The 12,149-nt window shown below is 65.5% G+C and overlaps 1 protein-coding gene across 1 annotated transcript in view; it reads right to left on the bottom strand.

Moving 5' to 3' along the window:
- Window positions 1-2,477: 2,477 nt before the first annotated feature.
- Window positions 2,478-12,149, bottom strand: part of LOC144497692 (nuclear factor 7, brain-like) — a 21,328-nt gene continuing 11,656 nt past the window's right edge. Inside the window, exons 4-5 of the mRNA XM_078219134.1 lie at window positions 6,776-6,881; window positions 2,478-3,181 (exon numbers count right to left, since the gene is read on the bottom strand). Of these exons, the coding sequence (XP_078075260.1) occupies window positions 2,634-3,181; window positions 6,776-6,881 (654 nt within the window). The 3' untranslated portion in view covers window positions 2,478-2,633. The remainder of the gene's footprint in view (window positions 3,182-6,775; window positions 6,882-12,149) is intronic.

The following is a 12,149-nucleotide window of genomic DNA, read 5'->3' as shown; positions in this document are numbered from 1 at the left end:
TTAGGTGCATTGTCCATGCTAAATTCTCCCTCAGTGTAACTGAACAGGTGCCGGAGTGTGGCGACCAGGGGATTTTCACAGTAACTTCATTGCAGTGTTAATGTGAGCCTACTTGTGACACTAACAAATAAACTTTATTTATGGCTAAGTTTCTCAACCCCATTCTCCTGTCTTCTTCCTCCGTAACCTTTGACCCCCTTACCGATTAAAGCAAAGTGAGGGGTCTCCAACCTGCCCCACCCAGCGCTCCCTCCATCACCCCCATTCGAATCTTCACCATTGGCCAGGACCTCAACTGGGCCAATTACCTCATACCAATTAGGAGCTGGAGTAGGCCACTCGGCCCCTTGAGCCTGCTCTGCCATTCTATAATAGCATGACTGATCTGATTGTAACCTCAACCCCACATTCCCACCAACCCCCCCCCGATCACCTTTCACCCCCTCGTTAATCAAGAATCTATCCAGCTCTGCCTTAAAAATATTCAAAGTCTCTGCTTCCACTGCCTTTGAAGGAAGAAAGTTCCAAAGACCTACGACTCTCTGAAAATAAATTCTTATCTGTCTTAAATGAGTTACCCCTTATTTTTAAACAGTGACCCTTCGTTCCAGATTCTCCCACAAGGGGAAACATCCTCCTCACATCCACCCTTCAATACCACTCAGGATCTTAAAAGTTTCGATTAAGTCATAGAATTCCCATAGTAAAGAGGAGGACATTCAGCCCATCGGGTCTGTACTGACCACAATACCACCCAGGCCCCATTCCCGTAACCCCACACATTTACCCTGCTAATCTCATTGACACTAAGGATCAGTTTACCATGGTCAATCAATCTAACCCACACATCTTTGGACTGTGGGAGGAAACCGGAGCACCTGGAGGAAACACACACAGACCCGGGGAGGATGTGCAAACTCCACACAGACAGTGACCCGAGTCCCTGGCGCTGTGAGGCAGCAGTGCTAACCATTGTGCCACCACCTTTTACTCTTCCAAACTCCAGTGAATGCAAACCTAACCTAATCCAACCTTTCATCAGAAGACAATCTGTCTATTCCAGTCTAGTAAATCTCCGAACTGCTTCAAAAGCATTTATGCCGTCCCTTAAGGAGACCGAGACTGTACACAATACTCCAGATGTGGCCTCACCAATACCCTGTGTGACCTCCCTATTCTTGTATTTAATTCCCCTTGCAATAAAGGAGAACATGATGGCTGCGGTTCACGATTCTTCACGAGGGATGTTATTGGACTATCGCACCCCTCCCCCAACCCAACTCCCCCCACGCCACTTGAACATCCGCAAGGTTCGAGCCCAGGATGGGGTGTGTTGAATACCCTCCACTTGGCTGGGTGGCTCATAGTGACAGCACTCGGAGCTCCACATCATTGAGGGTAAGGTGGAGTGTGGGACCTATCGTCCACTCAGCCTCAGCCTCCCTCCATCTCCAGCGGCTGGGGCTGTCTCCTGTACGTGTTACCGACTGGCTGCACTGCAGCAACACACCAAGGTGACTCCCACAGCATCTGCCTCCTCTCAGATTCCCTCTGCCGTCCCCCCCCACCCCCCCCCCCCCGCCCCCCGTCACTGTTAAGGACAAAGGCAACTGCAGAGGAAACTCTTCCCCTGAGGCTCTAAGTTGTGGGGTAGGCCACCACCTCCTTCTCCTCCCACCCCATGAAACCCCCAACTTACCCGCCTATGCCAACACATTCACACTGAGTCCACCAGGTTCACACACAGAGTAAGACTCACTCCAATATTGGACCCAAACCCTGGTTGTGGGGAGGGGGGGGGGGGGTTCAGAGGGGTGGAGAGATCAGAGGGCAGGGCACGAAGAGCAGGGAGCATAAGGGAGTGTGGGGAAGATGTGGAGAGGACAGGGTGAGACCCAGGGTGGAAGAGCAGAGTTTGGGGGGGGGGGGGGGGAGAGAGAGAGAGAGAGACAGCAGAGGGTGAGGGCAGGGGGGTAGTGTTGGGCAGAGGCCAAGCTCAAGGTGAACGGGAGAGGGGGAGGTGGGGGCAGTGAGAGAGAAGAGGGAGAGGCCTGAGGAGAGCAGATGCAGGAGGAGGGAGAGCAAGGGCGGGAAGAGCGAGGGAGAGAGCAGAGTGTGAGGCCGAGGCAGGGAGGGGTGGAGAAGAGAGAGGTCTGATGCTCAAGGAGGGCAGGAGAGGGGGCCCAGGCAGCGGGCAAGCCAGGAGGAAGGGGGGGGGGGGGGAGCAAAGTGTGGGGCAGAGATCGAGGCCCGAGGAGGGGGGAAGCAGGTGGTGCTGGAGCGGGGTTGGGGAGCTGAGGGTGCTCTCCTGCAGAAGTTAGACAGCCATTAAAATGGAGAGCAGAATCAGAGCCACGGCGCTGTGTTCGGGCTGGAATCAGACTGACAATAAACACCGTGTGGAGAAGCCCGTGATACATTTTAATCAGGACACAACACACAGTTCAATACAACTGAGATCAGGAGACGGGCCCGAGGGGGCGGGCAGTGAGGGTGAAGGAGGCTAAACAGCTTCACACAGACCAGGGGGGGAGGATTGGGGCTCAGTTGGTTTCGGGGATCGGCAGGAGCGCGGTAAGTGTTGGTGGAGGGTTGGGGCTGCGGAGTGGAGGGCGGGGGGGGGGGGGGGGGGTTTACAGTTTCAGGCTAAACAGCCTCAGGCCCTCGGCATTGCCGGGACAGCTGTTTAGGTACGGACTGAAATAGGGGAAGACTCTCTCGGTGAAGGTGTCTCTGAAGGTGTAAAGGTGGGACATGTCATCAGCGTTGTAGAAGGAGACCTGCCCTCCCTCGAAATCCAGGTAGACGCCCACCTTCCTGGGCCTGGTGCCCAGGGTGAGGGGCACGGCGGGCCACTCGAGGGCCTTGTACTCATTGCCGTTGCGCAGCCAAATGGTATAGTATCCGTCGATGGGTGAGAGTGTGATCATGCCCTTCCTCTGCACCGACTCCCTGGCCAGCCCCAGGTCCCAGGCCGTCTTGTTCCCCACCTCTACCTCCCAGTAGTGCCTGCCCGACGTGAAGCCCTGTGCTGCCAGGATGTTGACGCAGGGGTTGAACATCTCCGCGGTGGAGGCCTGCAGCAGCCGGGGGGTGTCCATCAGCCACACGTGGGTCAGGTCCTCAGACACCACCAGCTTCTGGTGCGCCGAGCCCGGGTCGAGTGTCAGGGAGGCCGGGACTAGGAGAGACAAAGTCTGGTTGAAACCTGCAGGAGCACAGCGACCGACAACCCGACAGATTCACCTCCCCCAACAATATCCCACCATTCAACCCGACCACACAAGGACTGGCCATTCCACTCATACCTGTGGTAGCTCTTTGAAAGTGTCAGCCAATTAATCCCTGCTCTTTTCCCATAGATCAATGTCCTTCCCCCAATCCAAGGAATTACCCAATGTCCTTTCGAAATGATGTTTAAATCCATTTCTCTATCCTTTCAGGCTCGCTGTGCAGCAATACTAGCCCCAGTCAGCCATCATGTGGAATTATAGAATCATACAGTGCAGAAGGAGCCCATTCGGCCCATCGAATCTGGACCGACCACAATCCCACCCAGGCCCTATCTCAGTAACCCCACATATTTACCCTGCTAATCCAGGCAATGTAGCATGGCCAATCCACCTAACCCGCACATCTTTGGACCGTGGGAGCACCCGGAGGAAACCCACACAGACATGGGGAGAACGTGCAGACTCCACACAGAGTGACCCTAGCCGGGAATCGAACCCGGGTCCCTGGCGCTGTGAGGGTGCACGGCTAAACACTGTTTCACTGTGCAGCCCAATGGTGGGCAGAGCAGGCTCGATTGGCCTAATGGCCTACTTATGCTCCTAGTTTCTATGTTTTTGGTCACCAGGGTTGTCAGAGACCGGATGGATGACCACAAGGGTATAAGTCAGGACCCTTCAGGATTCCCTGATACGCAGATCTAGTTTCCCAGAAACTTGCGATGGCGTTTCTCCTGCTCCTCGGGATGCTATGTAGATATTTGCGATTCTGAGCTAAGAGTGGGAGACTGTAGGATGTGGGTTAATGTGGGACTGAGTACAGTGATGCCCACACAGTGATATAAGGGAACACACCCGGAAGGGTCAGTGTGTCATTAAATCCGTACGGATCAAATCATGGAGATAGCCCCTGGCCTGTATTTTTTAGGATAGGTTTTTGTGAGCTTCGCTAGCTAGGCCCAACATTTATTACCCATCCCTACTTACAAAGAACAGTATAGCACAGGCCCTTTGGCCCACCATGCTGTGCTGTACATGACACCACATGAAAGTTAAAAGTTAAAGTTAACTTATTAGTGTTAACAAGTAGGCTTACATTAACACTGTAATGATGTTACTGTGAAAATCCCCGAGTCGCCACATAACCCCATGCATTTACCCTAGCTAGTCCCCCTGACACTAAGCAATTTAGCAAGGCCAATCCACCTAATCCGCATGTCTTTGGACTGTGGGAGGAAACCGGAGCACCCGGAGGAAACCGGAGCACCCGGAGGAAACCGACGGAGACACAGGGAGAATGTACAACCTCCACACAGACAGTGACCCAAGCCAGGAATTGAACCCGGGTCCCTGGTGTTATGAGGCAGCAGTGCTAACCACTGTGCCACCGTGCTGCCCCTTAAACTAATGAAATTAAACTGATCCTTTCTTCCTGCCCTTAGTCCGTATCCCTCTCTTCCTTGCATATTCATGTGCTTATTTAAAAGGCCCTTAAATGCCCCTCCTGTATCTGCCTGCATCACCACCTCTCTGGCAGCGCTTTCCAGACACCTACCACTCTCTATGTAATAAAACTTGCCCTTCACATCTCCTTTGAACTTTCCCTCTCTCAGCTTAAGTGCATGCACTCTATTATTAGACTTTTCAACCCTGGGAAAAAGATTCTGACTATCAACCCTATCTACGCCATTCAATTTTAGTGAAGTCCCTGTGGTGTTAACAGCGATATATTTCCAAGTTAGTCACCATCAGTCCCCCTTCAGGTACCAGGAACCAGAAGATGGCATTGAGGAACTGTTCCTGTGACAGAAGGAGGACTTAAAGAAGGCAGAGGGGAAATTTAATTTAACAACCTATTGCTGTTCCTTCACTGTCGCTGGGTCAAAATCCTGGAACTCCCTCCCTAACAGCACTGTGGGTGGACCTACATCTCAGGGACTGCAGCAGCTCAAGATGATGGCTCACCAGCACCCTACTCAAGGGGCAATTAGGGATGGATAATAAATGTTGGCCGTGTGGAGTTTGCAAATTCTTCCCGTGTCTGCGTGGGTTTCCTCTGGGTGCCCCAGTTTCCTCCTACACTCCAAAGATGTGCGGGTCAGGTTGATTGGCCATGCTAAATTGACCCTAGTAGCAGGGGGGATTAGCAGGGTAAATATGTGGGGTTACGGGGATAGGGTGGGAATGTTGTGAGTGCAGACTCAATGGGCCGAATGGCCACCTCCTGTATTGTAGGGATTCTATGTTTTGAACCCATGCCCTGGGCCTCTGATCACTACACCGGTGAAAAGAGCACTACACCATTAGCCCGCGTTATGTGATGGCTAAAATCCATGGGTTAAATGCAATGAGAGATGACACAAACTAAGCTTGTATTCGCTTGGAATTGAGACGGATAAGTAACGAATTGATCACATTTTGACAGTGCACTGAGAGACTGGCTTGGAGGTGAGGAAACCTATAACTATGGTGAAAAATCTGAGAGACAGAACCTTCAGCAGGAGCATTAGAAAACAAGGCTACACAAATTATCGTAATGGCTTGGAACCGTTCTACAAACTGTGATCGACACTGGATCAACGATTGAATTTAAAATCAAAATTGGTGGATGTTTGTTATCCAAACGTAACAGCTGAGGGGGGGCAAAAATGGAGTTAGATCGCCAAAGGGGCCAAAGATGTGCAGGCCAGATGTAGGGTAGGGCCTGGGTAAGATGCTCAGAGTCAGTGCAGACTTGATGGGCTGAATGGCCTCCGTTCTGCACAGTAGGGATTCTATGGGCTGAAGGCCTCCTCAACTTATGCTACAAGATTGAGGAATGGCTCAGTAGTACAAGAGGCACCCATCCCAATGTTCAGACAAAGGCTCTCATTGACACAACAAAGCTGCAGTTTTACTCTGTATCTAACCCCGTGCTGGACCTGTCCTGGGAGTGTTTGATGGGGACAGTGTAGAGGGAGCTTTACTCTGTATCTAACCCCGTGCTGTACCTGTCCTGGGAGTGTTTGATGGGGACAGTGTAGAGAGAACTTTACTCTGTATCTAACCCCGTGCTGTACCTGTCCTGGGAGTGTTTGATGGGGACAGTGTAGAGAGAACTTTACTCTGTATCTAACCCCGTGCTGTACCTGTCCTGGGAGTGTTTGATGGGGACAGTGTAGAGAGAACTTTACTCTGTATCTAACCCCGTGCTGTACCTGTCCTGGGAGTGTTTGTCACGATGATGTAAGTGTAATTTTACCTGTCACTGTGAGCATTGATAAGAGGCTTGCAGCACACTGGGGCTGTCGATGTTGGTGACCTAACATGAAGGATAACTGGGCGATTGAATTGTGGGAGGGTACATTAACTAAATGGCAATCAGGAAGCTAACTTTTGCCATAATGAGATCGAGACAGTAAGTTGTATTGTCGAAGTCACTCAGAGGTAACAAGGTAAAGGCTGTACAGCTCGTCCTAATGTAGGAGGCCTCTGCGAACGAGCCGGCTCTCTGAACCTCTCTGGGTGCAGCTGGGAATTTAAGCTCCACACAAAGGTTCCTGTACCTGGGCTGATGAAGTCCTTCATCTCTTTCCACACCTTGTACTGCAGCGGTCCCTTAAACAAGCCCAGAGGCAGCGGAGTTGATGTTTCACCCGGCAACCGGACATCCTGTGGCCTGCGGGCATGGTCAGGAAATGGTCAAGTTGGAGGGCAATGGCAAAGAGGGCGGAGGGGGGAGGGGTGTGAGAGGGGGAAGGGGGGTGAGAGGGGGGCGAGAGGGGGGAGGGGGGGCGAGAGGAGGGATTGGGGGCGAGAGAGGGGAGGGGGTGCGAGAGGGGGGATTGGGGGCGAGAGAGGGGAGGGGGGCGAGTGGGGGAGGGGGGGCGAGAGGGGGGAGGGGGGCGAGAGGGGGGAGGGGGGCGAGAGGGGGGAGGGGAGCGAGAGAGGGGATTGGGGGCGAGGGGGGATTGGGGGCGAGAGGGGGGAGGGGGGCGAGAGGGGGGAGGGGGCGAGAGGGGGGAGGGGGGGCGAGAGGGGGGAGGGGGGCGAGAGGGGGGAGGGGGGGCGAGGGGGGGAGGGGGGGGAGGGGGGGGGCGAGAGGGGGGAGGGGGGCGAGGGGGGCGAGAGGGGGAGGGGGGCGAGGGGGGGCGAGAGGGGGGAGGGGGGCGAGAGGGGGGAGGGGGGGCGAGAGGGGGGAGGGGGGGCGAGGGGGGGGAGGGGGGCGAGAGGGGGGAGGGGGGGCGAGAGGGGGGAGGGGGGGCGAGAGGGGGGAGGGGGGGCGAGAGGGGGGAGGGGGGGCGAGAGGGGGGAGGGGGGGCGAGAGGGGGGAGGGGGGGCGAGAGGGGGGAGGGGGGGCGAGAGGGGGGAGGGGGGGCGAGAGGGGGGAGGGGGGGCGAGAGGGGGGAGGGGGGGCGAGAGGGGGGAGGGGGGGCGAGAGGGGGGAGGGGGGGCGAGAGGGGGAGGGGGGGCGAGAGGGGGGAGGGGGGGCGAGAGGGGGGAGGGGGGGCGAGAGGGGGGAGGGGGGGCGAGAGGGGGGAGGGGGGGGCGGGGGAGGGGGGGGCGGGGGAGGGGGGGGCGAGAGGGGGGGGCGAGAGGGGGGGGGCGAGAGGGGGGGGGCGAGGGGGCGAGAGGGGGGGGGCGAGAGGGGGGAGGGGGGGGCGAGAGGGGGGAGGGGGGGGCGAGAGGGGGGAGGGGGGGGCGAGAGGGGGGAGGGGGGGGCGAGAGGGGGGAGGGGGGGGCGAGAGGGGGGAGGGGGGGGCGAGAGGGGGGAGGGGGGGGCGAGAGGGGGGAGGGGGGGGCGAGAGGGGGGAGGGGGGGGCGAGAGGGGGGAGGGGGGGGCGAGAGGGGGGAGGGGGGGGCGAGAGGGGGAGGGGGGGGCGAGAGGGGGAGGGGGGGGCGAGAGGGGGAGGGGGGGGCGAGAGGGGGGAGGGGGGGGCGAGAGGGGGGAGGGGGGGGCGAGAGGGGGGAGGGGGGGGCGAGAGGGGGGAGGGGGGAGGGGGGGGGAGGGGGGGGCGAGAGGGGGGAGGGGGGGGGAAGGGGGGGGGGAGGGGGGAGGGGGGGGGGGCGAGAGGGGGGAGGGGGGGGGCGAGAGGGGGGAGGGGGGGGGCGAGAGGGGGGAGGGGGGGCGAGAGGGGGGAGGGGGGGGGCGAGAGGGGGGGGGGGGGCGAGAGGGGGGAGGGGGGGGGCGAGAGGGGGGAGGGGGGGGCGAGAGGGGGAGGGGGGGGCGAGAGGGGGGAGGGGGGGCGAGAGGGGGGAGGGGGGGCGAGAGGGGGGAGGGGGGGCGAGAGGGGGGAGGGGGGGCGAGAGGGGGGAGGGGGGGGCGAGAGGGGGGAGGGGGGGCGAGAGGGGGGAGGGGGGGCGAGAGGGGGGAGGGGGGGGCGAGAGGGGGAGGGGGGGGGCGAGAGGGGGGAGGGGGGGGCGAGAGGGGGGAGGGGGGGCGAGAGGGGGGAGGGGGGCGAGAGGGGGGAGGGGGGGCGAGAGGGGGGAGGGGGGGCGAGAGGGGGGAGGGGGGGCGAGAGGGGGGAGGGGGGGGGCGAGAGGGGGGAGGGGGGGGCGAGAGGGGGGAGGGGGGGGCGAGAGGGGGGAGGGGGGGGCGAGAGGGGGGAGGGGGGGGCGAGAGGGGGGAGGGGGGGGCGAGAGGGGGGAGGGGGGGGCGAGAGGGGGGAGGGGGGGGCGAGAGGGTGGAGGGGGGGGCGAGAGGGTGGAGGGGGGGGCGAGAGGGTGGAGGGGGGGGCGAGAGGGTGGAGGGGGGGGCGAGAGGGTGGAGGGGGGGGCGAGAGGGTGGAGGGGGGGGCGAGAGGGGGGAGGGGGGGCGAGAGGGGGGAGGGGGGCGAGAGGGGGGAGGGGGGCGAGAGGGGGGAGGGGGGGCGAGAGGGGGGAGGGGGGGCGAGAGGGGGGAGGGGGGGCGAGAGGGGGGAGGGGGGGCGAGAGGGGGGAGGGGGGGCGAGAGGGGGGAGGGGGGCGAGAGGGGGGAGGGGGGGCGAGAGGGGGGAGGGGGGGCGAGAGGGGGGAGGGGGGGCGAGAGGGGGAGGGGGGGCGAGAGGGGGGAGGGGGGGGCGAGAGGGGGGAGGGGGGGGCGAGAGGGGGGAGGGGGGGGCGAGAGGGGGGAGGGGGGGGCGAGAGGGGGGAGGGGGGGGCGAGAGGGGGGAGGGGGGGCGAGAGGGGGGAGGGGGGCGAGAGGGGGGAGGGGGGCGAGAGGGGGGAGGGGGGCGAGAGGGGGGAGGGGGGCGAGAGGGGGGAGGGGGGCGAGAGGGGGGAGGGGGGCGGGGGGGCGAGAGGGGGGTGGGGGGGCGAGAGGGGGGAGGGGGGGCGAGAGGGGGGAGGGGGGGCGAGAGGGGGGAGGGGGGGGCGAGAGGGGGGAGGGGGGCGAGAGGGGGGAGGGGGGGCGAGAGGGGGGAGGGGGGGGCGAGAGGGGGGAGGGGGGGGCGAGAGGGGGGAGGGGGGGCGAGAGGGGGGAGGGGGGGGCGAGAGGGGGGGGGGCGAGAGGGGGAGGGGGAGGGGGGAGGGGGAGGGGGGAGGGGGGGGGCGAGAGGGGGGAGGGGGGGGCGAGAGGGGGGAGGGGGGGGCGAGAGGGGGGAGGGGGGGGCGAGAGGGGGGAGGGGGGGGCGAGAGGGGGGAGGGGGGGGCGAGAGGGGGGAGGGGGGGGCGAGAGGGGGGAGGGGGGGGGGAGGGGGGGCGAGAGGGGGGGGGGCGAGAGGGGGGAGGGGGGGCGAGAGGGGGGAGGGGGGGGGCGAGAGGGGGGAGGGGGGGGCGAGAGGGGGGAGGGGGGGGCGAGAGGGGGAGGGGGGGGCGAGAGGGGCGAGGGGGGGGCGAGAGGGGGGAGGGGGGGCGAGAGGGGGGAGGGGGGGCGAGAGGGGGGAGGGGGGGCGAGAGGGGGGAGGGGGGGCGAGAGGGGGGAGGGGGGGCGAGAGGGGGGAGGGGGGGCGAGAGGGGGGAGGGGGGGCGAGAGGGGGGAGGGGGGGCGAGAGGGGGGAGGGGGGGCGAGGCGAGAGGGGGGAGGGGGGGGCGAGAGGGGGAGGGGGGGGCGAGAGGGGGGAGGGGGGGGCGAGAGGGGGGAGGGGGGGCGAGAGGGGGGAGGGGGGCGAGAGGGGGGAGGGGGGGGCGAGAGGGGGGAGGGGGGGGCGAGAGGGGGGAGGGGGGGCGAGAGGGGGGAGGGGGGGGCGAGAGGGGGGAGGGGGGGGCGAGAGGGGGGAGGGGGGGGCGAGAGGGGGGAGGGGGGGGCGAGAGGGGGGAGGGGGGGGCGAGAGGGGGGAGGGGGGGGCGAGAGGGGGGAGGGGGGGCGAGAGGGGGGAGGGGGGGGTGAGGGGGGGGAGGGGGGTGAGAGGGGGGAGGGGGGCGAGAGGGGGGCGAGAGAGGGGATTGGGGGCGAGAGAGGGGAGGGGGTGCGAGAGGGGGAATTGGGGGCGAGAGAGGGGAGGGGGGGCGAGTGGGGGAGGGGGGGGCGAGTGGGGGAGGGGGGGGCGAGAGGGGGGAGCGGGGCGAGAGGGGGGAGGGGTGCGAGAGAGGGGAGGGGGGCGAGAGGGGGGATTGGGGGCGAGAGAGGGGAGGGGGGGCGAGTGGGGGGAGGGGGGGCGAGTGGGGGGAGGGGGTGCGAGAGGGGGGAGGGGGGCGAGAGGGGGGAGGGGGGGCGAGAGGGGGGAGGGGGGGCGAGAGGGGGGAGGCGGGGGGACGAGAGGGGGCGAGAGGGACGAGAGGGGGCGAGAGGGGGGAGGGGGGGCGAGAGGGGGGAGGGGGGGCGAGAGGGGGGAGGGGGGGGCGAGAGGGGGGAGGGGGGGGCGAGAGGGGGGAGGGGGGGGCGAGAGGGGGGAGGGGGGGGCGAGAGGGGGGAGGGGGGGGCGGGAGGGGGGGGGCGAGAGGGGGGAGGGGGGGGCGAGAGGGGGGAGGGGGGGCGAGAGGGGGGAGGGGGGGCGAGAGGGGGGAGGGGGGCGAGAGGGGGGAGGGGGGCGAGAGGGGGGAGGGGGGCGAGAGGGGGGAGGGGGGTGAGAGGGGGAGGGGGGGGCGAGAGGGGGGGGGCGAGAGGGGGGGGGGCGTGAGGGGGGGGCGTGAGGGGGGCGGGGGGGACGAGAGGGGGGAGGGGGGGGCGAGAGGGGTGGGGGAGGGGGGGCGAGAGGGGGGGCGAGAGGGGGGGCGAGAGGGGGAGGGGGGGGCGAGAGGGGGGAGGGGGGGGCGAGTGGGGGGAGGGGGGGGCGAGAGGGGGGAGGGGGGGCGAGAGGGGGGAGGGGGGGCGAGAGGGGGGAGGGGGGGCGAGAGGGGGGAGGGGGGCGAGAGGGGGGAGGGGGGGCGAGGGGGGGAGGGGGGGCGGGAGGGGGGAGGGGGGGCGAGAGGGGGGAGGGGGGGCGAGAGGGGGGAGGGGGGGCGAGAGTGGGGAGGGGGGGGCGAGAGGGGGGAGGGGGGGCGAGAGGGGGGAGGGGGGCGAGAGGGGGGAGGGGGGGCGAGAGGGGGGAGGGGGGGCGAGAGGGGGAGGGGGGGCGAGAGGGGGAGGGGGGCGAGAGGGGGGAGGGGGGCGAGAGGGGGGAGGGGGGCGAGAGGGGGGAGGGGGGCGAGATGGGGAGGGGGGCGAGAGGGGGAGGGGGGCGAGAGGGGGGAGGGGGGCGAGAGGGAGGAGGGGGGCGAGAGGCGGGAGGGGGGCGAGAGGCGGGAGGGGGGCGAGAGGCGGGAGGGGGGCGAGAGTGGGGGAGGGGGGCGAGAGGGGGGAGGGGGGCGAGAGGGGGGAGGGGGGGCGAGAGGGGGGAGGGGGGGCGAGAGGGGGGAGGGGGGGCGAGAGGGGGGAGGGGGGGCGAGAGGGGGGGCGAGGGGGGGCGAGAGGGGGAGGGGGGCGAGAGGGGGAGGGGGGGCGAGAGGGGGGAGGGGGATGAGAGGGGGGAGGGGGAGGGGGACGAGAGGGGGGAGGGGGGACGAGAGGGGGGAGGGGGACGAGAGGGGGGAGGGGGACGAGAG

Source organism: Mustelus asterias, chromosome 8, assembly GCF_964213995.1.
Source record: "Mustelus asterias chromosome 8, sMusAst1.hap1.1, whole genome shotgun sequence".
In the NCBI taxonomy this organism is placed as follows: Eukaryota; Metazoa; Chordata; class Chondrichthyes; order Carcharhiniformes; family Triakidae; genus Mustelus; species Mustelus asterias.
The sequence above is the reverse complement of the archived record's forward strand: the minus strand, read 5'-3'. Positions and strand labels throughout refer to the sequence as shown.